This window comes from Ictalurus furcatus, chromosome 7 (assembly GCF_023375685.1).
Source record: "Ictalurus furcatus strain D&B chromosome 7, Billie_1.0, whole genome shotgun sequence".
In the NCBI taxonomy this organism is placed as follows: Eukaryota; Metazoa; Chordata; class Actinopteri; order Siluriformes; family Ictaluridae; genus Ictalurus; species Ictalurus furcatus.
The window spans coordinates 13674188-13701314 of NC_071261.1; the positions used below are offsets into that span (position 1 = coordinate 13674188).

General features: G+C 42.6%; 3 protein-coding genes across 8 annotated transcripts; 1 reads left to right on the forward strand and 2 right to left on the reverse strand.

Annotated features, from left to right (window-relative positions):
* The first annotated feature begins 1143 nt into the window (after positions 1–1143).
* Positions 1144–17796, forward strand: LOC128609853 (cyclin-L1-like). Of its 3 annotated transcripts, none has more exons than XM_053628699.1 (13): positions 1144–1888; positions 2231–2305; positions 2389–2498; positions 2626–2740; positions 2879–2943; positions 3200–3299; positions 3430–3534; positions 3980–4121; positions 4214–4295; positions 4385–4468; positions 4550–4828; positions 13467–13616; positions 17232–17796. In XM_053628699.1, exons 1-12 carry the CDS (start codon positions 1640–1642, stop codon positions 13546–13548), a joined length of 1488 nt encoding a protein of 495 aa, XP_053484674.1. In that variant the 5' UTR covers positions 1144–1639; the 3' UTR covers positions 13549–13616; positions 17232–17796. The 3 variants fall into 3 exon arrangements, with proteins under 3 accessions (XP_053484674.1, XP_053484673.1, XP_053484675.1); XM_053628698.1 differs by having other exon boundaries at positions 1145–1888; positions 2623–2740; positions 17232–17795; XM_053628700.1 differs by lacking the exons at positions 13467–13616; positions 17232–17796 and having other exon boundaries at positions 1145–1888; positions 2623–2740; positions 4550–5456.
* Positions 5484–12239, reverse strand: klhl6 (kelch-like family member 6). Its single transcript, XM_053628692.1, has 7 exons — positions 11961–12239; positions 11285–11450; positions 7159–7608; positions 6800–7037; positions 6518–6720; positions 6099–6312; positions 5484–5827 (listed from the first exon to the last, which is right to left on the reverse strand). Exons 1-7 carry the CDS (start codon positions 12221–12223, stop codon positions 5529–5531), a joined length of 1833 nt encoding a protein of 610 aa, XP_053484667.1. The 5' UTR covers positions 12224–12239; the 3' UTR covers positions 5484–5528.
* Positions 13745–26690, reverse strand: pak2a (p21 protein (Cdc42/Rac)-activated kinase 2a). Of its 4 annotated transcripts, none has more exons than XM_053628697.1 (14): positions 26580–26690; positions 19302–19530; positions 18996–19099; positions 18647–18791; positions 17786–17910; positions 17169–17286; positions 16997–17060; positions 16780–16828; positions 16567–16679; positions 16248–16365; positions 16048–16147; positions 15606–15802; positions 15260–15397; positions 13745–15149 (listed from the first exon to the last, which is right to left on the reverse strand). In XM_053628697.1, the coding sequence occupies exons 2-14, from the start codon at positions 19453–19455 to the stop codon at positions 15063–15065; spliced, it is 1512 nt and encodes a 503-aa protein (XP_053484672.1). In that variant the 5' UTR covers positions 19456–19530; positions 26580–26690; the 3' UTR covers positions 13745–15062. The 4 variants fall into 4 exon arrangements, with proteins under 4 accessions (XP_053484672.1, XP_053484669.1, XP_053484671.1 ...); XM_053628694.1 differs by having other exon boundaries at positions 18996–19102; XM_053628696.1 differs by lacking the exon at positions 26580–26690 and adding an exon at positions 20469–21477 and having other exon boundaries at positions 18996–19102.
* Between the last annotated feature and the right edge of the window lie 437 nt (positions 26691–27127).

A 27127-nucleotide genomic window follows, 5' to 3' on the forward strand; every position in this document is an offset into this window, starting at 1 on the left:
TAAGATTGATTGCTTGCATTTTTTCCTCAGTGTTATTGAATTCTCAAATGTGATTGGTAGAAGGTGTTGATTAATTCTCTATAACAGCAGCTCTGACAATAGCACAGCTGCAAATCACAGCTTTATTCATAATTAATGTGGTCATTATGGTTTCTATAGTAACGGCTCAATCACAGGGACGTGTACAGCAGATGCTCAGCTTGTAATAAACGGATTAAGAAACGTGTAATTGTTGAGATGGTGAAGTTGAGTGTGTAGCTGCTCCCAAACTTATTCTTCTGGTCAGATTAAAACGTACGCTTCAACTGATGTTTGTCGTTTCTTTAATTGCATTCCTTCACAACTTAAGCGCATTCAATCACCGTCAAACACCGTCAAACACCATCAAACACCATCAAACACCGTGAAAAACTGAAATAAAGTGCATAACACATTCTCACATGAGCATATTGTACATAAGCATGTTCTTAAGAGTCCATGAGTATTCATTCATCTTGCTCACATATTAAACTAGCATTAATGGCCCTAGGAAACATTGCGCTATTACATTGCAATACAAACATGAAATGCACAACATCACAAACCAACATACCGTGTGCGCCTTCCGACCAGAAATCTAGGAGTTGCTGTAACGCTTTACTGTTTAATTATTCTCTTCTTTAGCATCTAACTCCGTGTACAGCGTAGCACCAAAAAACTGCATGCACATTTTTGCACTGCTATTAGTTAGGCTAATCACATGACCACAGTAACTTAAATTAAATGCAGCTCACTAGTTTAACCTGTAGGTGTCACTATTTCTGCAACCCTTGTAAAACAAAACTCACATAGGCAAATTACTATTAATATTTACATTGCATTATTGTAATAATAACATAACAAATAAATACTTTAAAGGCTTAAAGAAAGAAAAGACCCATGTTGCTTTCAGCGACAGCTACAGAGTGTAATGTATGTAACATTTATGGAAGGAGTCTCCAGTGTCAGCGCTTTGTAATGGTCAGAGGTAAAGCTGTAACTTTTCAGGCAACTTCAGGACGGGGGGGGGGGGGGGGCAGGAGCAAGAGAGGGGGGAGGGGGGAGAGCGACAGAGAGGGAGAGAGAGAGAAAGAGAAAGAGAGAGAGGGGGTGAGAGAGGGAGGGAGAGGGAGAAGGGGATCGGGAAAGGGGAGAGAGGGGAGAGAGAAAGAGATAGAGAGAGGGGGAGAAAGGAGGGAGAGAGAGAGAGAAGGGGATGGGAAAGAGGGGAGAGAGAGAGAAAGGGCACGAGCGTTTACAGCTGCTATAAAGTAAGTGAGAACAGGAACTAACTCATTTCCCTGAATATAAACAGATTTAAAGTGTGAAGTTGTTGTTCAGTAACTCCAGTAAGTCTGACTTTATTATATCGTGTCTTTATTCCGTTAATTATTACATGTAACAATTAAAGCAACTGTTTTCTCCAACAGAAATACCCCTGAGGTAACCAGAGGTGATGTATTCTCGCGGTATTCAGCGGGATTTAAAATTTAAACGGAGTTAACATCATTTCCGCTTTGGTGTTGCTTAACTTCCGGAACGCAAACTTTCCGTCGAGAGGAAACTTACTCGGCTTTTTTTTTTTTTAAGTTTATTGTGTATTCTACACTGAGATTATAAAATGTCGGGTGTTTTATCCCCAAGTGTGTTGGCTCAGGCTCCGGTTCCGGGCGGTACCGCGGGGATTGTGATCGGAGATGCGGTTTATTCGGGAGTTTTGTTGGCCATAGACAGCTCTCTGGTGCCGGAGGAGAAGCGCTCGGAGACTCCGTCCATGCGGGACGGGCTGGAGCTCCACACCGAGACCGAGTTCAGGATCCTGGGCTGTGAATTCATCCAGTCTGCGGGGATCCTCCTGAGACTCCCACAGGTCACAGCTTTAGTCTGATTTACCTTCATAAAACTTTATAAGTCTTTGTAAAACATCTTTATATAAATAACCGCTAACTAGCATCGCTGACATGAGCTAATCTGGCTTTGTTATTATTTTTAAACATTAATGTCCAGTTTCCCCTTTAATCAGGTGATTTTGTGCCAACGTTTGCTGTTATTTTTTCTTTTTACTACTACTACTACTACTATTATTATTATTATTATTATTATTATTATTATTATTATTGTCTTGTTTATTTCGGTGTGCAGCGTATTTAGGTTTAAAACACTTACAGTTACAGATAAAACATCTCACATCCGGTTTATCTACATTTGCCAGGTTGCTATGGCGACGGGACAGGTCCTCTTTCAGCGGTTCTTTTACTCCAAATCTTTCATCAAACACAACTTTGAGGTAAACAAGACCCTGCCGTGATGTCATAGCTCTAACACACTGTGGTACTGAACCTGAGGTGAATAAACGTGTGTGTGTGTCAGATTGTGGCCATGGCGTGTGTGAATCTCGCCTCTAAGATCGAGGAGTCTCCGAGGAGGGTGCGTGACGTCATCAACGTGTTCCATCACCTGAAGCAGGGAGGAGGAAAGAGGTAACTCCATCATAATCATCATAATCATCATCATCATCATCATCATAACGCTCCGCTCAGGGGTCGTGTCACTGTGAACACTGAGGGATTAGTTAGTGTGTGTGTGTGTGTGTGTGTGTGTCAGAAGTATTCCACTGTTCCTGGATCAGAATTACATCAACACCAAAAACCAGGTGATTAAAGCGGAGCGGCGGGTGCTGAAGGAGCTTGGCTTCTGCGTCCACGTAAAACACCCGCACAAGGTAAAGTCACATTGCAGAGACCAGGTTCTTTCGCTGCACAACCGGATCACACAGCCGGAACCTTCCGTACTGCTCCAGGTTCGGATACATGTTGGTGTGTGTGTGTGTGTGTGGGTGTGTGTGTGTGTGTGTGTGTAGATGATCGTGATGTATCTGCAGGTGCTGGAGTGTGAGAAGAATCAGATCCTGGTGCAGACGGCCTGGTGGGTGAAGTTATGTGTAATTACAGCTTTATTAACACCACACTCAGGTTATAACAGGTTAATACACGCTTTGTAGCTCTGCAATTTATCCTAACACCATCACCATGCTGGGGTTTTAGGTCATGCTGCAGTAATGTGGTAGGGGAAGGGGGAAGGGGGCGGGGCTTCCAGGCAGCAGCAGTTAACATGGAATGGTTTTATATCGCACAAGTCCACTGTACAGCGTGTTCAGGAGTGTGTTGGTGGTGTTTTACAGGAACTATATGAACGATGCGCTCAGGACCGATGTGTTTGTGAGGTTTGAACCGGAGACCATTGCGTGTGCCTGTATCTACCTGGCTGCTCGGGCTCTACAGGTGAGCGCGCACACACCACTACTTCTTGTTTACAAACCTCGCCCCCTGTGGTTCATTTCCCGTCGTTCAGTAGAAAAGAGACTAATTAAACTGAGTCCTGGTGTGTGTGTGTGCGTGTGCGCGCACTCAGATTCCTCTCCCCACCAACCCGCACTGGTTCCTCCTGTTCGGAGCATCGGAGTCGGAGATCAGGGACATCTGCATCAGCACGCTGAAACTGTACTCCATGAGGAAGGTACGATACTAATTTGCTAATACTTTCACACACTTTAGCCAGGGGGTGGGGCCCACACATGGCCTCTCTAACACTGATCAGCGTGTATTGCGTGTTGAACACGTAAGAGGGTGTGAATACTTTTGCACATTAGCAGATTTTTGTGAAATTCATCAGTGTTGTCGTGCTGTTACTTCATAAAGAGCAGATCGTTAGGGGTGGAGTTTTTGACCTTTTAACTTGAAGAGAAGGAGAAAATGAACGATCACCTGCTGCTTTGTCTCTCGCTAGTGTGAACGAACACACACACAGGATCCAGATGTTCAGCAACTGTACACACACTGTTCTTGAAGATAAAACACACACTCTACAGTGCAGAACACACTTTATTAAATTACTGATGCAGTGTTTCTGCACACTGAAAGATGAACTTTCTCCTGTGTGTGTGTGTGTGTGTGTCTCACAGCCGGACATTGCACAGTTGGAGAAGGAGGTGGAGAAGAGGAAGGTGTTTCTGGAGGAGGAGAAACTGAAGGTGAAGGGTGTGAACTACAGCATCACTCCGGCTCTCAAACCCAACACCACCTTCTCTCCTGCTTCTAAACCTGGTGTGTGTGTTTGCTACATCTGGTGTGTGTGTGTGTGTGTGTGTGTGTGTGTGTGTGTGTGTGTGTAAAATAAACAGAGGTTCTCTGCTCAGGTTCTCCAAAGGAAGTGAAGACTGAAGAAAACTGTGAGGAGAGAGAGGAGCGACACCTGAACTCCAAAAGCCCAATCACCAGGTGTGTGTGTGTGTGTGTGGCCAGGATTTAGAGTTTTACTGTATAGAAGGTAATTGTGTATGTGTGTGTGCGTGCGTGTTTTCCTTCAGAATAAAGAAGGTGGAGGGTGGAGTAGTACAGAATGGCCACGCTGCCTCCAGGGGGCGCTCTCCATCCCCCTCTCCGCACACACGGTGAGTCCGTTACCATGGAGACCTGAGAGTGGGTGTGGTTATTGTCAGTCATTAATGCGTGACATGTTTTTTCCTCCTTAGGCAGAGTCACTCAGGAACCTACAGCTCTCCCAGCAGCCCCAGCCCGTCGCCGCGGCAACACCGAAGTCAGAGAGATCAGAGTCGCCACGCAGACAGGCGGAGACGCTCCCGCTCCCTCAGCGACTCACGGGGTCGTCACCGCGACGACGGGAAACGCAAAAGCAAAAGCGAGCACTGGGAGAGAAGAGAGCGGGAGCGGTCACATGATCGCGGAAGGTCACGTGATTACAGGCGTAAAGACGAGAGCAGAACACGTTCCTCACATTCTCGCCACAGCAGGTGAACTTCCCGTCTCAGAGGATTCCAATTGGTTGTGTCAGCAAACCGGTAAGAATGTAGAGAAGGCGGGGTTTAGAACAGAACAAACATATCGCTGTAGATACTGCTCGTGCTAGCTATTTATCTAGCTAACATTTAGCTACGTGCTTTAGCTACAGCTAGAGACACCAAAACAAAGTGTGAACAAAGGCCCAACGTTACGCTGGTCACATGTAACAAATACGTAACTCCGCCTCTTGTGCATTTTCATTGGTTGTTGCACATAGCCAATCCGAATCCTTTCAGCCTTGAGATGAGGCTTCCGGTGGGCAGAGCTCTGGTTCTAGATTTGGGACTATTACATATCCACTCAGAGGAGGGCGAGGACTTCCTGTCATACGGGCATGCTGGAAAAGCAGGAGGTGTTGCTTATTCCCTAGCGAGCTTCACATTGAAGAGCTGAAACACGTCCCGTCAGACTTGAATTATGGACGTGAGTGTATCAGGGAAAAACGTGTGTGTGAGCAACATGTGCACGTGTGATGATGGAGCACAGCTGGATTTCTGCGCTCTGTCCTACACACTTCCTCACTTTTTCCATCAAGTTTGTATCTTTTATAGTCTTTTAATAAAATGTTTCTCACTGCGAGTCAGAGCTGTGCCGTGTTTTTGGGTTCTTCGTCGGTTCTCCTGTGTAAACGTGGCGGTGATGATGATGATGTCACTCGGTGGGTGTGGGTGCGATCCTGCGGATGTGTGTGTAGGACTTCCTGAGCGTCACACTGCCGTGGTGCGAGACACCGCGGGGCAGCACGCACTCCTCCGTCAGCGTGTTCTTGTCCGGGTCCCAACATAGAACCGTAGCGATGACGCCGTTCTTGTCGTCCCTCCCCCCAGTGATGAAGAGTTTATTACAGCACGCCGAGAGCCCACAACTCGCCCGCTCACTGCCCAGCTGTGTGACCAACGTCCACACGTCCACGCCAGGACTGTAGCTGAACAACGCCTTCATTGCCCCGCCTTCAGAGAGAGAGACAGGTGTGTAGTCAGAGAGCCCAAGTAACAGGGATAGAGAAATACAAGTAGACTGATATGTATGGGGGAGAGACAGACGGGTACAGATAGTTCAGTATGGAATAGAGAGAGAGAGAGAGAGAGAGAGAGACAGACAGGTGGGTAAGTGGGGAGAGAGAGAGATAGGTGGGTAAGGGAGGGAGAGAGAGGTAGGTAAGGGAGGGGGGGAGAGAGAGAGAGAGACAGGTAAGGAGTGAGTGAGAGGAGGTTGCGTTACCCACGACGTAGATGGAGTCTCTGAAGGTTACAGCATTGGTGCACTTGGCTTCGATGGGCATGGGGCTTTTTAATGTCCACTTATTGGCCGCCACGTGGTAGCACTGCAGGCTGTTGGTGGCCAGTTTCCCATTCGGTCCACCGCCGATGACGTACACGCAGTTTCCGTAACTAGAGGCAGAAAAGGAGCTGACGGCAATTAGCAGAGGAGCAGCCTGAGGGGGAGAAGATCCAAAATAGTGGTGTGAGAATCACACACAGCAGATATTTATTAATAAATCATTTTATTCACACACACACACACACTGACCTCTAGCTGACCTTAACTTCGTCTCGGTAACGGACACTGAGCGTAACCGCATGGAGTTGTGTAACAGTGAGACATTCTAAATCGTTACGTCGTAAAAAGTTCTGAATCACCTCTGTCCAGCTGTTGTGAAAGGGGTCGTAGGCCTCCACACTGCTGAGTCTCTGACCACCGTCGAATCCCCCCATCACGTAAACCTTGCCCCCCAACACAGCCATCTTGTGTCTCCAGCGCCCCGTGCTCAGGTACTCCACCTGGATCCACTTGTTGAGCGAAGCGTTGTACTTCCACACGTCGTGCTGCGTCTCTTTACCACCTGACACATGGGGGAACGATGCACATGCAGTGACCTCCGGCTGCATTACATTTATAAACACTTTCCTTTCTCTTCTCACCTGAGAGGTAAACTTCATTTCGGAAGGTGACGCAGGCAAACTCCACCCACTTCCTGGTGTCGCACTCGGACTCTGCGTCGGTGCCGGGCAGTTTGGCCACCTCCAGGCGACTGCGGCGCAGGGGGTCCAGACACGTCACCTCCGAAACAAACTTCTCATCTTTAGTGCAGCCGCCGATGATCACAAACACCTCCGACTGGTACTGGTGGAGGCGGGGCTTAGTTCGCTCTGAAATCACCTGTACGTACACACACACAGTTGCAGCCCACATGCTGTAATGACACTTCTATCAGACACTAGTGTTTGGGACACAGCCAGTGTAAGGTGTGTACGTGTGTGTGTATGTGTGTAAACAACACCTCGCTCCCGGACAGGTGATAAGCACGAGCCTCCTGTAGAAGTGGGAAAACCTCAGTGCAGGAGCGGATCATGGCGTCGCTCTCCACCTTCTCCAGGAAGTAGCAGGGTTCTAGCAGCGGGAGTCTCACATGAGCAAGAACCCGGGCCAGTGAGGGCAGGCGCTCCGCGTGACGCGCCTTTACCCAGCGCATGGCCGCCTCGTACACACACTCCTCATCGCTCACAGCCAGCTCATCTCTCTGCAGCAGCTCCACCAGCACGTCCAGCGGCAGCTCCAGCACCTCCTCGTGCTCCACCACACTCCCAAAGTTCTGCACGATGTACTCATGCACACGAGCCTTCAGCTCCATCAGCGAGTGTGTGTCGGCCAGACGCAGAACCCCAACACAGTTCTCTGGGTAAAGTGACTCTGCCAGGAAACGAGCGCATGCCTGCATCACCCGTGGGAACTGCAGCCGACCAATGAGAACAGGTTTTAATTAATATTTATAATCAGTAGAGAAGAAAAGAAAAAAAAGAAATTGATGGAGTAAACAAAAGGAAAAACACATTAAGCAACATAATATATTGAATATTAAAAAATACTGAACAGAGGTGAAAGAGAAAGAAATCTAGGAAAGAAATAGAATTAAAATTAACACACTATAATAATCACACACACCCACACTAATAATCACATTATAATAATCACACACACTAATCACACTAATAATCACACACACACTATAATAATCACACACTATAATAATCACACACATACTATAATAATTACACACACTAATAATAATCACTCACTATAATAATCACACTATAATAAACACACTATAATAATCACACACTATAATAATCACACTAATAATCACACACTATAATCACGCTGTAATAATCACACACACTAATCACACTATAATAATCACACACACACTATAATAATCACACACACACACTATAATACACTATAACAATCACACTATAATACACACTATAATAATCACACACACACACACACACACTATAATAATCACACACACACTAATAATCACTCACACTATAATAAACACACTATAATAATCACACACTATAATAATCACACTAATAATCACACACTATAATCACACTATAATAATCACACACTATAATCACACACTAATAATCACACTATAATAATCACACACATACTATAATAATCACACACTATAATAATCACACACTATGATCACACTATAATAATCACACACACTAATAATCACTCACACTATAATAATCACACACTATAATCACACTATAATAATCACACACTATAATCACACTATAATAAACTCACACACTATAATAATCACACACAATAATAATCACACTATAATAATCACACTAATCACACACACTATAATAATCACACCCTATAATAATTACTCACACCATAATAATCACACTATAACAATCACACACACACACTATAATACTCACACTATAATAATCACACACACTATAATAATCACACTATAACAATCACACACACACTATAATACTCACACTATAATAATCACACACACACATACTATAATAATCACACACTATAATACTCACACACTATAATAACCACACACACTATAATAATCACACACTATAATAATCGCACACTAATAATCACACACTATAATAATCACACTATAATAATTACTCACACTATAATAATCACACTATAATAATCACACTATAATAATCACGCTATAACAATCACACACACACTATAATACTCACACTATAATAATCACACTATAATAATCACACACACACTAATAATCACACACACACATACTATAATAATCACACACTATAATACTCACACACTATAATAATCACACACTAATAATCACACACTATAATAATCACACTATAATAATCACACCCTATAATAATTACTCACACTATAATAATCACACTATAATAATCACATACACTATAATAATCACACTATAATAAACACACTATAATAATCACACACTATAATAATCACACTAATAATCACACTATAATCACACACTAATAATCACACTATAATAATCACACACACACTAATAATCACACACATACTATAATAATCACACACTATAATAATCACACACTATGATCACACTAATAATCACACACACTAATAATCACTCACACTATAATAATCACACACTATAATCACACTAATAATCACACACTATAATCACACTATAATAAACTCACACACTATAATAATCACACACAATAATAATCACACTATAATAATCACACTAATCACACACACTATAATAATCACACCCTATAATAATTACTCACACCATAATAATCACACTATAACAATCACACACACACACTATAATACTCACACTATAATAATCACACACACTATAATAATCACACTATAACAATCACACACACACTATAATACTCACACTATAATAATCACACACACACATACTATAATAATCACACACTATAATACTCACACACTATAATAACCACACACACTATAATAATCACACACTATAATAATCGCACACTAATAATCACACACTATAATAATCACACTATAATAATTACTCACACTATAATAATCACACTATAATAATCACACTATAACAATCACACACACACTCTATAATACTCACACTATAATAATCACACTATAATAATCACACACACACTAATAATCACACACACACATACTATAATAATCACACACTATAATACTCACACACTATAATAATCACACACTAATAATCACACACTATAATAATCACACTATAATAATCACACCCTATAATAATTACTCACACTATAATAATCACACTATAATAATCACATACACTATAATAATCACACTATAATAAACACACTATAATAATCACACACTATAATAATCACACTAATAATCACACTATAATCACACTAATAATCACACTATAATAATCACACACACACTAATAATCACACACATACTATAATAATCACACACTATAATAATCACACACTATGATCACACTATAATAATCACACACACTAATAATCACTCACACTATAATAATCACACACTATAATCACACTATAATAATCACACACTATAATCACACTATAATAAACTCACACACTATAATAATCACACACAATAATAATCACACTAATCACACACACTATAATAATCACACCCTATAATAATTACTCACACCATAATAATCACACTATAACAATCACACACACACACTATAATACTCACACTATAATAATCACACACACTATAATAATCACACTATAACAATCACACACACACTATAATACTCACACTATAATAATCACACACACACATACTATAATAATCACACACTATAATACTCACACACTATAATAACCACACACACTATAATAATCACACACTATAATAATCGCACACTAATAATCACACACTATAATAATCACACTATAATAATTACTCACACCATAATAATCACACTATAACAATCACACACACACACTATAATACTCACACTATAATAATCACACACACTATAATAATCACACTATAACAATCACACACACACTATAATACTCACACTATAATAATCACACACACACATACTATAATAATCACACACTATAATACTCACACACTATAATAACCACACACACTATAATAATCACACACTATAATAATCGCACACTAATAATCACACACTATAATAATCACACTATAATAATTACTCACACTATAATAATCACACTATAATAATCACACTATAATAATCACACACACTATAATAATCACACTATAACAATCACACGCACACTCTATAATACTCACACTATAATAATCACACTATAATCACACACACTAATAATCACACACTATAATAATCACACACTAATAATCACACACTATAATAATCACACTATAATAATCACACCCTATAATAATTACTCACACTATAATAATCACACTATAATAATCACATACACTATAATAATCACACTATAATCACATACACTATAATAATCACACTATAATAATCACACACACTATAATCACACTATAATAATCACACTATACTAAATCACACACACACTATAATAATCACACACCTGGAAGAGACTGGCTGCCTCTAGAGTTTTCTGGACATTGTCTTTGGTGATGTGCACTTTGCTAGTGTATGTGTAGTCCAGCAGTATCTTCATGTCCTCTGCATCGATTCCCTGAATGTTCACACACTGTTCATGTTTCTCTCGCAGGTCCGTACAGAACATCGCTCTGAAAATCAGAAAACAACCATAACTCACAGACACCAGATGTTTTACTGATTCATTTAGATCTGACATTGGACCGAGCTGTGAGGATATAGCCGTGGTGATACTGGGGAGAATGAACACATACCACCACGCTCCTCTCTAAATCCACAAGTGTAATCATACACATAAATAAGTGCATTACATGTCAGTTCATAACAAAAGCAGAACAAGAAGAAGCAGCAAAAACAGTGGTGTGTCCACTCTTGCTGGAGATATTCATAAACACAAACAAAAAACAGCCACCATTTTGTGGCAGGTAAGTAAAAGAAAAAGTAGTTTTTAAATTTTTTTCCCCACAAAGTGAAAGGTGTGTAGTTATGTAGATGCAGTTCTACACTAAATGTTCGCATAGATTTCGTCATGAAACATCATGTTTATGTCATTAGAAACGTTTTGTCTCCCTGGACTGGTCCGTGCTGATCTTCTGAATGAGTCACTGACCCGCTGGTCCTCGGTCCACGCGCTGACTCACCTGAAGTACAAGCTGGCGGCGGCGAGGACAGCTCTGTGGCAGGAGAACTTCTCATCCTGGACGCTGAGGACCACATCGGTGAGGCAGTGGTCCAGACGCAGACCCTGGAGCTCAGCGTGGATCTGTGCCGAGAGACTCGAGTCGTTAAAGATCACACTCTCGTCATCCAGCCTCTCCTGAAGAGGGGTGTTCGTCAGTCCACCAGCTTCAGAACTTTCCATCTGTGCAGGAGAGTCTGAGCTTTTCTCAACAGAGTCGCTCATGGTTCCTTCACTCTGTGCACCACGGCTCTGACTGAGTGCACCGAGCGTTACAGCGTGTTACGAGCGCTGATGTTTTCAGCTCCTGCTCTGCTTCCTGTTCTCACTTTAGAGATCAGGTGCAAAAACAGGAAGTTTTGAAACTTCTCAAATCTGACACAAACCACACACACACACACACACACACACACACACGCTCTTCTTTATTCACAGCCGTCTTCTGGGAAGTTCCCTTAAAACAGTCTCTGTTTATGCAACATGTCTGTACAAATAACGGTTGTCTTCTGAAACATGGTTTCCCACTGCTGAAAAGCAGCTTTTGCAAATTAGCATGTGATGTTAGCATCATGACTGTAGTTTTAAAATCCACCTGAAGGTGTCAAGTTTGATGTGCGTACTGTAGAATTACATCTTTAATACGCATCTTTTAATACACAAGAAACAACAACAAAAAAATCCTAGTTACATCTCTACACCTTCAGCCTCATTATAAACACCCAGAGCTAGAAATATGCATGAATATGCAAATTTGGAAACACCCCAATGTGCTCCTGCCATCCCTTTTAAGTTCAAACTAGTTCACGTTAGACTGAGGGATTTCAGTATCCTCATCCGCCTGAAAATATTGCAGTGTTACCATGACAACCACCACCTGTTCATCACTAACATTAGCCGAGTTAGCTGTCTAGCTAGCTCGAGAAGCTGGTTCTGTAGGTTGCCAAGTCATTATCCTAAATAATTAGCATATTTGAAGAGGTTTAAGACAGAAATGTAACATCATTGAATGAACACACACACGACAATAAATACATCATTTAAAGAATTTGACATTTTATCACCGATATCTGTAATCTTTAATGTTTACATGATAAGAATGATAAACATGCTCGTTGCATGATGCTGCTGAGCTCTGCGGTCTGATTGGTCAGAAAGTGCTTATTAGTTTTCTATAACAGCAGATTTGACAGTAGCGCAGGTTTATATATAATGAACGCGCTCGTCCCGATATGTTACGGTTTCTATAGTAACGGCTCGCTCACTGGGGAGTGTACAGCGGACTGATGATAAACTGATTATAAAGGGTGTGTAATCACTGATGTGGTGACATTTTCTGGAATTTATGTAACATTTATGGAAGGAGTCTGCAGTGTCAGCGCCTTGTAACAGTCACAGGGCGGAGATTAGCATACTGTCTCCGTGATTTTAACACACACTTACCTTCGTTTACACTTTTGTTTTCACATAGGTGGTATGTGTGTTCGAGCGACTCACCTCATAGCAACAAAGACGACATTAATGCTGATGTTACGCTCCAGCAGCAGAGATGAAAAAAAAAAGCACAGCATCGGATTCAGACTCTGCCGGCAGGTGCATCATGATGTCATCATCACAGCAGGTCTGTAGCTTTCCTGTTACTGTAACACACACCACTCTCTATTGCTCAACACACACACCCTGACCAAGAAGACACACACATGGCAAACATGGCACTCAAACAAAAAAACACACACACTTCTTCCTGACTCAGGTCTTTTTTTTTAATAATAATTTATAAACAGAGGAGTGGGTTTGATCATGTTTCTGTATAAAAGGCAGCCTGGTGCTGAGTGAGAGACAGAGAGAGAGAGAGAGAGAGAGAGAGAGAGAGACTGACACGGAGTGGAATTCAGTGGAGATTTCACAAAAAATTATAAAATTTTAAGGTAACAGTTAAAGAGGTTTAATTTTAAGTTATCAGATTGTTAGTTGAAAAATGTAAAATATAGTTATACATGTACATAAATATAAAAAAAAGAGAGAAAAACCTCCTGGTTCCTTTTGCAGTGATGGAAAAACATCATATACAAAACCATTAATTAGATTAGATTCCTAACACACGATCACACAGACACTACAGGGAGAGAAACGAAAAGAAAATAATGAAAAAACATCCACAACCTCCTCCGTTCCCCAAATGTGCTACAGAAGCCCAGAGAGGACATCGTGATGCTCCAGAATGTCCTCCATGATGATGATGATGATGATAATAATAATAATAATAATAATAAGTGCTTCCATAGAAATAGGAAAAAAACAAAAGATAAAAAAAAATTAAGAATTTTTAGGGATGACACCAACGCTCAGGTGGTGTCTGATGTAACCATGGCAACAGTGGTGATGATGGGAAAAAAAAAGATTTATTAATGTCTAGATTTATAAATCTTACAGTTTGTGAGTTTGTTTTCTTTTAATCACCGAGTTGGAGGTGTTTCTGGAATACTGAAAGAACAATCATCTTTTGTTTTTATTGGGAATGGGAATCTCTCTCTCTCACACACACACACACACACACACACCTTAAAGAACCGCTCACACTGACAGGCTTTACTCCACTGTGTTTGTAAACATAACATTTTAATTCATAAACTTTGATTTCCAGTAAAGTTTACATCCGCAGGTCTCGTCCTGTTTACACTGACAGGAGGCGGGGCCAATGCTGGAGACGTAAAATGGTTGGGGCAGGCAAAACAGGAAAAAAAAAGTTTACAGAGCTCTTTTCTTTTATGCAAATGTTATACAAAGTGGGTGGGGCCAGCAATGGGCCTCGTGTGCTTGTCATGGTGATCGTCCCTGCGGCTCGACATACACACACACACACACACACACACCTGCTGAGTCTGTCTAACAGCTTTAATAATAATAAAATAATCAAATGTCTGCATTTCCATGGCAACAAACACACACAGTGTGTGCTAGGAGGACACGCCCACATCTGACCATGCAGCGGTTTGGTTGATTGCGTATAAACGATAACACACACACACACACACACACAGAATAGGGGGGCAGGGCATGTCCGGGGTTAGCGGCTGCTCTTCATGGCCTCCTTGGCAGCAAGGATGAGGGGGGTGAGACTGGACAGAGGCTTCGCTAACTTCAGGAACGAGTGCTGAGGAGTAAAACCACCAGACAGAGGCTCATTAACATCAAAGCATTTCCCAAATATAAAATATCGCTTCCTACAGCATGTGTACAGTGTGTGTGTGTGTGTGTAGTGACCTGCAGCAGCTCTTTGCCGCTCCCTCTCTTCTCCACGTCCATCTCCAGACAGCGGTTGAGGAAATCTCTGAAGATTGGAGACAGTTTCTCAGGGTTCTGCAACTCTGGAGTTCCGTTAGTGGCGATGAGGTACAGGGCCTGGGGGAGGAACACCAGCTAGCCTTAGCAACCTGATTATCTTTGTAGAACCGCTCTCTGATAAAAAGGGCGGAGCTTCAGTGGAACTGGATCAGCCAAGCAGAAAATTGATCATGTGACTCAAAGAGTCTTCTCAATTATCTCACAATTAAACAGCATCTATAATCATATAATACAATGCTGTGTGTGTGTGTGTGTGTGTGTATACCCTCAGTGGGTTCTCATTGAGGTATGGTGGTTCTCCCTCCACCATCTCTATAGCCATGATGCCCAGAGACCAGATGTCCACTTTTGGTCCGTACGCTTTGCGGGTCACAACCTCAGGGGCCATCCAGTACGGCGTTCCCACCATCGTACTGCGCTTACTCTGCTCTGGAGTGATCTGAGCGCAGAACCCAAAATCCGCTGCACACACACACACACACACGAGCACGCACAGTTAGACAAACGGCACACTCTTCTTATGACATTACAGGTTTGTGTGTATCTACAGGTCAGGGGTTTAGTATGAACGGATTAACACTGCTAATGACACCTGCCACCATACCTTTTATGGACATGGTGGGTAGGGTGTAGGGTACAGGGTTTAGTGTACAGGGATTAGGGTGTAGTGTACAGGGTGTAGGCTACATGGTGTAAAGTGTACTCACTGAGTTTAACAGAGCCGTCCATGCCCAGCAGCACGTTGTCGCTCTTGATGTCGCGGTGAATCACCTGATTAGCGTGCAGGAACTCCAGCGCCTGCAGACACTATACACACAAAACACGGCCTTAATTACCCTTTATTACTCATTCATTACTCGTTAATTACAGGTGTGTGTGTGTGTGTCTGAGAGAGAGTAGTCAGTACCTCTCGGCACACAGCAGCGATCTGAGCTTCATCCATACATGTCTCCGTAACGACATCAGTCAGCGAACCACCGGCTAAATACTCCATCACCACAAACAGCTCCTCCCCCACCAGGAAACTACACACACACACACACACACACACACACAAAGAGACACACACACATAGACCAAAATAAACACACTCATATCTCTGTATTTATGTACAGATCTGTGTAATAAGTGAACATTGAAGAACAGCAGCTGTGTGTAAATAAGTGATATTTTTTACAGACGCAGTACAGGTGTAGTAAAGATATAATACACATTAGTAAACGCACCTGTCTAAGAAGTTGACGATGTTGGGGTTCCTCATCTCTTTCATCACCAGGATCTCATTAATGATCAGTTCCTTCTTCGGCTGCTTCTGCAAGTTAATCTGCTTTATAGCCACCTGTACACACACACACACACACACACAGCTGAAATATAATATACCTGTCAAATAATGTACAGGTGGATTATTTAGCATGTTTCGCTAAATGCTAACTCACCTCCTGTCCTGTAGCGACGTCGATGGCAGTAAACACAGTACCCGACGCACTGAGGACACACACACACACACACATTAAACAGTGCATCTGCTGAAACTGCAGCTAAAGTCGATGACACCAGCAGGGGGCACTAGAGTGTGTGTTTAGAGGCAGGACAGTAAAATAAACAGATCTGAGAATTACACTAACGTTAAAATAACGTTACACTAACACTCACCCCTGTCCGATTTTCTCGTATCGTGTGTATTTCTTCTTTGGGTCTCCGATGCTCACTATCGTCCCTGAAAGCATACGGAGGAGTGTGAGATCAGGGCAGAGGCCATGCCCACTTACATCATCATCATCACACACATACACACACGTCACAAATCCTCATCACACTGTCGTACTCAGTTTATCCATAATCTCCTCATCAGTCATCTTTCCTTTTCCTTTCTTCTGTTTATCTGCAGATTTGGAGGCATCTGGAGGAGGCAGAGGGTCGATCATCGATGGACGAGTGAGAACCTGTGCAGTTACCATTACACACACACACACACACATACACACCGGACTTTCAGGGAATTCATTACAAATAAAGTGTACAATAATGATGCTTATAAATCATTATTTATAATGTTTTATGTCACAACATTTAAAACAAATAAATAAAAATTTCTAAAGTTCTAATACGAACACTAGCTAGTTAATAATATATGAAACGGAGACAAAATGTCTGACGTTTTCATAAAAATACAAATCAGAGCTGGGGTTCTAATGTATTTCTGGTGTTTGGGACAGAACAAAAATGGCTGAATTTCTAATAAAAATGTTTCTGGAACGGAGCCATAACATTCTCCAATCAGAATCAGAGCTTGTCTTTCTAAAAGGAAAATCACCAACCCTTATTTCTGGTGTTTATGATGGAACCAAAATGACTGACGTTATATTGAGAAGCTTACCTCGGCAGTGTGAGCACAGTGTGTGGAGTGTGTGAGAAACACACAGATGAACATGTGACACTCACTGATATAGTGTGTTCAGGTCGAGGAGCCACCACAGGGGGTGGAGCTTCATCATCATCATCATCATCATCTTTAACACCACCAGGTACCGGCTCTGAGCCCTTCTTCACCGGGGGAGCATCCTTATCTGAGAGACAGACAGGGAGTGAGACAGCTGGCCTGTGAAGCTGAGTGAGACAGTGAAAGTGAGACAGTGAGAGATTGAGACAGCTGACCTGTGAAGCTGAGTGTGAGAGTGAGAAAGTGAGACAGCTGACCTGTAAAGCTGAGTGAGACAGTGAGACAGCTGACCTGTGAAGCTGAGTGAGACAATGAGAGTGAGACAGTGAGAGAGTGAGACAGCTGACCTGTAAAGCTAAGTAAGACAGTGAGAGAGTGAGACAGCTGACCTGTGAAGCTGAGTGAGACAGTGAGAGTGAGACAGCTGACCTGTGAAGCTGAGTGAGACAGTGAGAGTGAGACAGTGAGAGAGTGAGACAGCTGACCTGTGAAGCTGAGTGAGACAGTGAGAAAGTGAGACAGCTGACCTGTAAAGCTGAGTGAGACAGTGAGACAGCTGACCTGTGAAGCTGAGTGAGACAGTGAGACAGCTGACCTGTGAAGCTGAGTGAGACAGTGAGAGTGAGACAGCTGATCTGTAAAGCTGAGTAAGACAGTGAGAGTGAGACAGCTGACCTGTGAAGCTGAGTGAGACAGTGAGAGAGTGAGACAGCTGACATGTGAAGCTGAGTGAGACAGTGAGAGTGAGACAGTGAGAGAGTGAGACAGCTGACCTGTAAAGCTGAGTAAGACAGTGAGACAGCTGACCTGTGAAGCTGAGTGAGACAGTAAGAGTGAGACAGTGAGAGAGTGAGACAGCTGACCTGTGAAGCTGAGGTATTTCTGCTTCCCGTTTCCGGTTGAGTCATAGAACTTGAGCACATCGAGGACGGCCTGTGGGTTCTTCTTCTGCTCCGACTTGGTGATGTTGGAGGTCTGGAGGAGCCGCGCCCACTGCTCCGGCATTCCCTAACCACCCACAGACAGACAGACAGATCCAAGAGAGAATGAGAAATTAAACTGGAATTGAAAAAGTCAGATTCAAAGTGATTTTCTCTGTTCACACTGCCATAAAAACATATTTAAACCACTTTCACCTGCAGCGTGAACACATCATGTCTCAATGGTGCATATGTGTGTGTGTGTGTGTGTGTGTGTGTGAGAGAGACTCACGGTGAACTCGCCCGTCACGGCATCAAACCCTACGTGAATAGTGTGCTCAAAATCTGAGGGATGTGAAATCTCTGGCCTCTCCTTATCCTTATCCTTACGCTTCCCTACTGTCAGGATGAAGAGAGACAGAGAGAGAGAGGGGAGGGAGGTCAGAGTAAAAGTCAGTGAGAAACGTGATTTAGGATAAAACGTTAAAATGCTCATCACAGTGTAAACTAACGACACATGAACTTTTGGAACAGAGCCTTAAAATGTAAATAAGGTCTCAGCCCCAGTGCATGCTGGGTAACGTGGTCTCTCTCTGACCTTTCTCGGCGGAGAAGATGGAGTAGATGCCTTTGCGTGTTTTTTTCTCCTCAGGGACAGAGGGCAGTGGTTTTGGGACGCCATCTTTACTACTGCTGCTCATCCTGACCGGGGGGGCGGGGGGTTTATCCTCCAACTCTCCGTTATCACACATCACACTCACACACACACACACACACACACACACACACACACACACACACACAGTCACAGGGATTCACAGGGCAACCTGCAGGGGGCAGCAGAGTTTATCATCAATCTACAGTTACAATATTATTAATCACACAAAGAATCCCTTAGTGCTTGGACCCCTAATTATGCAGTAATTACTGGATGGTGATGTACATAGCGGTGTGTGTGTGTGTGTGTGTGTGAGAGAGATTATTGAGCAGGTCAGCATGTTTAAACATGTAGCTAATGGAGTGAGATGATGGACAGGATAACAGACGGGTGTGTCGCTCTTGTCTATCACATGCTCAATCTCCATCAACACGCCCATATATGGTCAAATCCTGTCTCACTTCATGAAGAGCAATCCAAAAATCAAACACACCACAACCACAAACAGCTTCCTGTTTCTGATTTCACACACACACACACACACACACACACACACACACTGCAGAAATGCCTTGGTGAAGTCGACTCGATCTAACACACTTCAGTTACCTGAGACAGAAATAAAACAATATGAACTTACATTAAATGTCCATGAAGACTCCACCCCCCCAAAAAACACCTTTAGTCAATACACGTCACCTGAATTCAATACAAACAGGAAAATCTGATATCCTCAGTGTTATATCTAGCTGGGAGGAGTCTCTGTTCAGCCCCGCCCCTAAGTACACGCCCAGGCGGCCAGCTCAGGCTCGAGTCTTGTAGGGTTAAAAGTTGATATGAACTGTACAGCTCTATAACCTGATAAACTTTACACTAATGCTAACATCATAATCATTAATATCACCTACATCAAATCTTCCACATGTACCCCCTGATCACACTGAGGTTCTACACTACACAGAACCCTGATCATTCTACAGAACAAAAAAAAACACACAAAAATGGTCATACCTCAGTGTTAAACGTCCACTTCAGACCTCACAAGTCACGCAAACGTTAACTAGAGAGCATATACTGAACACGGAGAGAGAGAGAGGGAGAGCTTACCCTCACTGCAGTGCTCCAACCAACCTCTGTGTGTTTGTGCGTGTGTGTGTGGGGCCTTCAGTACACCAGAGTGCACACTCTCCACAAGGGCAAGTCAGAGCAAGCAGCCTTCATTCCAGAGCACGAGTACTCTCTCTCTCTCTCTCTCTGTCTCTCCCTCTCCCTCTCTCTGCGCATGTGTGGTGGAGGAGTGAGCGTGGTACCTTGCCAAAGTTTTTAACAAGTTTGTCTTTTTTGTTTTTCTTTTATTTAATTATTGAATGTGTAAGTTATGTGACTATCAGTGACTGGTAAAAGTTGAGAGTGGGTGAGAGTGAGCGGGATGCCATGGCCTCTGAGGCCGGAGGGGAGACGCAGTCTCTCCGCCATGGCGTCAGGTGTGTGCCGGAGAATGGAGAACAGGTGGAAGAGGTTCTGCTAGTGGTGGGAGAGCAGGTCAGGTGTGAAAACATCTACTCTGCCTCCTGAATGAACAAAGCGGTGGTGGTCTTCCTAAAAAAGGAAAGATTTGTCAATACACTAATTGAAAATGAAATATGGCTAAAAGTTGTCATGCTAACCGTTACCCCTCTATCTGTCCCTGCGACTCAAGTGGTCATTTCCAAAATGCCCCCTTTTATAAAAGACGAGCTGATCATGAAGGAGCTGGGCTGCTTCGGAAAGTTTGCCAGCCCCATGACGGATATCACTCGGCTGCAAGAACTCTGCGGTGAAACACGTCCTGTCTTTCCGCAGACATGTTTACATGTTTCTAAACAACCGTGACCAAACACTGGATATAAATTTCAAGTGCAAGGATGGCGACAACAGCTACACCGTTTTTGCCACCACAGAACGCCTGAAATGTTTTTGGTGTGGGGAAATCGAGCATAAACGGCCGAGCTGCCCACGCAGAGCTGTGCAGCCGGGGAGCTCCGGGGTCGACACGGCCGGGGTACAGTAGCGGCAGCGCGGAGACAGCCAGTGGGGGAACACCAGAGAACAGGAGCCTGGGGCAGATGAGGGCAACGACACACCGAGATCACAGCTGGAAGAGGTCAGTAAAGACCAAAACAAAAGCGCTGAATCAGACACAGCATGCAGCGATAGCTCTGACACCCGTGCTGATACTAGCACTAAAACCAACACAGCAGATAACATTAATAGAAAACCCTATACCGCTACCGGCATTAGAGCCAGCAACTCCGCACAACAGCAGAAGAACTCCCAAGACAAGAACATCGAGAACAATAAAGCTGAGCTGGAAATAATGAGAGAGAAGATGGATAAGGTGGAGGAATCATCCAAACAGCCACAGTACACTGTTGTGATGCAGGAGGACTTGAGCCCAGAGTGCAGCGCAGGAGCTACAGGAGAGGAACCCATCACAGACATGGAGGAGGAAGAAATCAACCGGGATCAACCAACTACTTTAAACCTTTCAGAACAGCCCGAAGAACTGTACATCTAAACTAGAACATCTAAACTAGTTTTTAGAACTGACAAAAGGAAAACGTAACATCTCACTGACTAACTACTTCCCAGACAAAAAAAAAAAAATCTAATCTGCACAACAAGCAACAAAATGTGAAAATCAGCTGGTGAAATGGACATCAGCTGCAAGGAAAGCCTTACTATAAACAGCACTGTGGACTTTTACACATTACGACTGTAATGGACTTACAGTAGGACTGAAGGGGTTGGGGTTCCTGGGTGGAGGGTGTGGTCTGATGGGGTTCTTTAAAAAATAATAATAATAATAATAATAATAATAATAATAATAATAATAATAATAATTAAAAAAAAAAAAGTAAATATACCAAAACTGATGCATTAAAGGTGTCTTATAAAGTCAAAAAAAAAAAGTCTCTCTGTCTCTCCCTCTCTCTGTCTCCCCCCTCTTTCTCTCACTCAGTACATTTACATGGACAACAATAATCCACTTTTAACCCAATTAACACAATACTCTGATTAAGAAACTACCATGTAAACAGCAATTTTTAATTACCTTAATCCGATTAAAGTCATACTTAAAGTAAACACAAATTGACTTAAGACATGTCGAGTACTGTTGTTTTAGTCGCATTATCGACGTGCATTACAAACATGTACACACCTTAATCACACTATTAACATCGTGTGGGAGTTTTCACCGCATTTTGCGACAGGACACGATCACACACGGCAGTGCACGACCGTTTTACGCCAAACAAGAGAGTGCGGCTGCGTCCCAAAGTGCATACTTGCCTACTATAGGCCTGTAGTAGACGAAATACATGTATCTCGGCTACTATATATTAGGTAAGTATGCGATTTGGGACGCAGCCCACAGCTTCAAGCAGGCGTCTATTTGCACGTACAGCATGACAAATAATTAACCGCACTTGAAGCGTTCGTAAATTTTTTTAAATAAAAACACCCAAAACTGTATACGGTACCATAACGAAGACCAACTGTATGTCGATACGTGAAATTCTGGAGGGAACGTCGGACGGCGTGGTGACGTAATGACGTGTGCTGATAATCGATCTATGTTCTATAACACGTAAAACCTGAACATGAATGGAATATTCTAAACGAGACTCATGTGAACACCTTAATCACAATATTGTCTAATTCAGAATAAGGTCAATAATTGGATTACTGCTGTCCATGTACACTTAGTCACAGTGTCTCTCCCTCTCTCTCTGTCGCGCTCTCTCTCCCCTCTTTCTCTCTGTGGCACAATCTCCCCTTTTATTTCTCTTCTGCACATCATTCAAGCTGAGACTTCTTCTATAAAGAACTCCGTGCACCAACACTCACACACACTCACACACACTCACACACACTCACACACACTCACACACACTCACACACTCACACACTCACACACACTCACACACTCACACACACTCTCACACACTCTCACACACTCACACACACTCACACACTCACTGCCAGCGGGGGAGTTTTACAGTGAGGAACATTTTTTCTGTTCAAGTCGTAACTCGTACTGCAGCCCCATCAGCTGCACACACACACACACACACACTATATTATATTCACTGTGTGTGTTGCTCTCAACAGCACATTGAACATAAAGGACACGCCTCAGAAATGTCAACTTTTAACACCTTCAGGTTCACATTTCATACCCCCGGGCTCCAAAATCTCTCTCTCGTGCTCTCTCTCCCCCTCCACCCCCTCTCTCTCTCTCTCACACACACACCACTGCCATTTCATATTTACACACACATGTGAAAAAGGAGCTGAACAAAACTCACAGGCTTTATTCTCATTCCTCAGTGGAATGTGCTAATTAGAAGACCAGTGTAATTATAAGTGCTAATTAGAAGGCCAGTGCCACTTGTGTAATGACTGAACCTGTGTTTGATGAGACCGTGTTGACTATAGAGAATGGGTTAAGTACAGAGTGGGCTGAGTATAGAGAACAGGGTTAGTGTGCTAGTGTGTTAATGTTAGTGTGTGTGTTAGTGTGTTAGTGTTAATGGAGCCTCAGGACCAGCTGAATGAGTCAGTGTTTATTTCATAGTGGGGTTTATAATGATAAGAGTCACACCATTTCAGATGTTTCCAAAATTTGCTGCCTCTTTTCTCCATGTGGATTAATAGGGGGTAAGGGGGTAATGGGGTAATTCTGCCCTGTATGCACTGTTAGTTGTGTTCCTACCCTGAAGATGCTCTTCTCTCCCTCACCACTGCATGCTGTACCTCGAACACTGAGGAGATCTGAATCTTACGCATACCATTAAAGGGAAAAACCTGTGTGAGTGTGTGTGTGTGTGTGTTAGAGATAGAGAGGGTTTCCCCATCACTCACTTCCTGTCCTGCTCTGATTGGTGGAGAACAACAGAAACATTTCCTCTTCCTGTTTCACTGCAGGTCAAACATGGGCTGTCTGTCTCGCTCTCTCTCTCTCTCGCGCGCTCTCTCCCCCATCTCTCACTCTCTCTCCCCCATCTCTCACTCTCGCTCACTGTCTCTCTCACTCCCTCACTCTCTCTCTCACCCCAATCTCTCTCTCCCCCATCTCTCACTCTCTCCCACATCTCTCACTCTCGCTCACTCACTCACTGTCTCTCTCTCGCTCCCTCACTCTCTCTCTTTCACCCCAATCTCTCTCTCCCATCTCTCTCACTCACTCACTCCCTCACTCTCGCTCCCTCACTCACTCTCTCTCCCCGTTTCCCCGTGTCTCTCTCTCTCCCCATCTCTCACTCTCCCATCTCTCTCTCTCACTCACTCACTCTCTCTCCGTCTCCCCGTGTCTCTTTCCCCATCTCTCTCTTCCCCCATGTCTCTTTCTCTCCCCGTCTCTCTCTCTCTCCCTCTGTCTCCCCCGTGTCTCTTTCTCCCCATCTCTCTCTCTCCCCGTGTCTCTCTCCAGTCTCTCTTTCTCCCTCCCCCATGTCTCTCTCTCTCTCCCTCTGTCTCCCCGTGTCTCTCTCTCCCCATCTCTCTCTCTCCCCATGTGTCTCTCTCTCCAGTCTCTCTTTCTCCCTCCCCCATGTCTGTCTCTCTCTCTCTCTCTCTCTCTCTGTCTGTCTCCCCGCCCTGTCTCTCTCTCTCTCTCTTTCTCTCTCTCTCTCTCGCTCTCTCTGGCGTATAGAGGAACTGTTTACAGGAAGAGAGTCACAGCTTTTGTGTTCTCGGCTTCTATAAAAGGAAATTTGTGAATTGAACTTCCTGTGCTGGGGGAGAGAGATTTCTGCTCAGAGTCGTTCCAACCTCTGCGTTTTATTAACAAGCTGCACAGAGAGCCGCTTAATTACAAAAGGGGCGGGGCTTAAATATTAACATAAAGGGTACAAGTGCACACTAGGGCACTGAAATACTGTACACAATGGGTTAATCTCACACACACACACACACACATACACATGAGGTTTATATGAATGTAAACAGATTAAGCAAAGCTTGTGTTTTTCTCAGTATCAGTGTACACTAACGTGTTCATTTATATTCATATCAGTCACCTGTACATGTTTATACACCACTTTCATTATCACCATCTAATGCAGACTAACACTGTACACACACATAAACATCACTTATATCATACCATATAAATAACATAATATATCATATCATATAAAAATAATATATAAAATATATGAACATTAGTATTAATATTACTCCAGTGTGATTATATTATTATTATCTGGGATATGTAAACTAATGAGCAAATAAACAAGTATAATAATCCATGAGCTTATAAAAGAAGCTAATTAAGCTGGGCGTAGTAGCAGTGTATACATTTTATAATTAAATAATACATATATAATATATTAAATATAAGCTACTGATCAGTTATTAATTTCCTGGATAATTTAGCAGCTTAAATTACTGAGAAAATATTCTGATAATGTTCATTTTAAATACATATAATAATAATAATAATAATAATAATAATAATAATAACAATAATAATATTTAGAAGAATTATAATTACTAGCATATTATACATATAATAAGATGATTCTTGTATAAGTAATAAAATGTTAATAAAAAACAATAAAGTACAGTTTGTTTTTGTAAAGCCCTAAAATTGGGAAAGAAAATAAAGTAATTCAAGAGTTTATTAATTAATATTTCTGATGATTAACTTGTACATAATGACAGCTAAAGTGACAATTGTGTCCGTTAATTATACTAATATCAATGAAAACGAGCCCCGAAACAAACTAACAAATAAATAAATAACTGCAGCTGTGTGGTGATTAGTGTAATAACTGCTGTGGCATTAGCATGGCTAGCTCTGTAAACTCAACAGACTCCAGTGGGATTCCGGGTAAAGTCCTCACTCACACTCTCTCCCTCTCTCTCTCTCTCTCTCACACACACTCTCACACACACACACACACACACACACACACACACACTCCAACACTCTTCTAATTTAGTCTGAGAGAAATGTTTTAAACTAATTTTACCTCAGACACAGAGAGAGAGAGAGAGAGAGAGAGAGAGAGAGAGAGAGAGAGAGAGAGAGAGCGGAGCTGAAGCGGAACTACCGGCCCTACCCTATTTTTAAACAGTAGTAAAGATTAAATTTTTCACTTTGTCGTGTTCAGAGTTTAGTAACATAAGCGTCTAAATAAAAACACAATTAAATATAAAGTTAAAAACCTTGGCGCGAGCTCCTGCTGTAAGTTTCCCCTCAAACTCGAACAGCCTCCGGAGCTCTGCTGCAAACGGGTTCCGTCCATCGGCTCGTCGCGGTGCGCGATGGGAAATGTAGTCCTTTAGCTAACCAGGAAGTGCGGCCGCGAAGAGCTAAAGAACTACAATTCCCAGAAAGGAGGACAAACAGTTTTGCTTCCACACGGCGCTCAAGTCGAGGAAACTCTTCCAACAGATCGTGTAATAATCGCAATTTTTCAACAAACAATTTTAAACAACGTTTACAAACTTTTTTTTTATTGTGAGAAACCTCAAATAATATCTCAGACCCAAATCTCGATAGATATTATAAATACATAAGTGAATTCTCTACATTCCACACCTGATAAAGGTACATCACCTAACATAATGACATTTTGTAACGTATCGCAGCGCATTGTGGGATATCATGAGCATGCCTGATATTCACTATAATTTCAGACTTGACTATAAAGCTGCTAATATAAAACTATTACACCACCAAGAGGGAAAGATCACACACTGGTTCTACACCT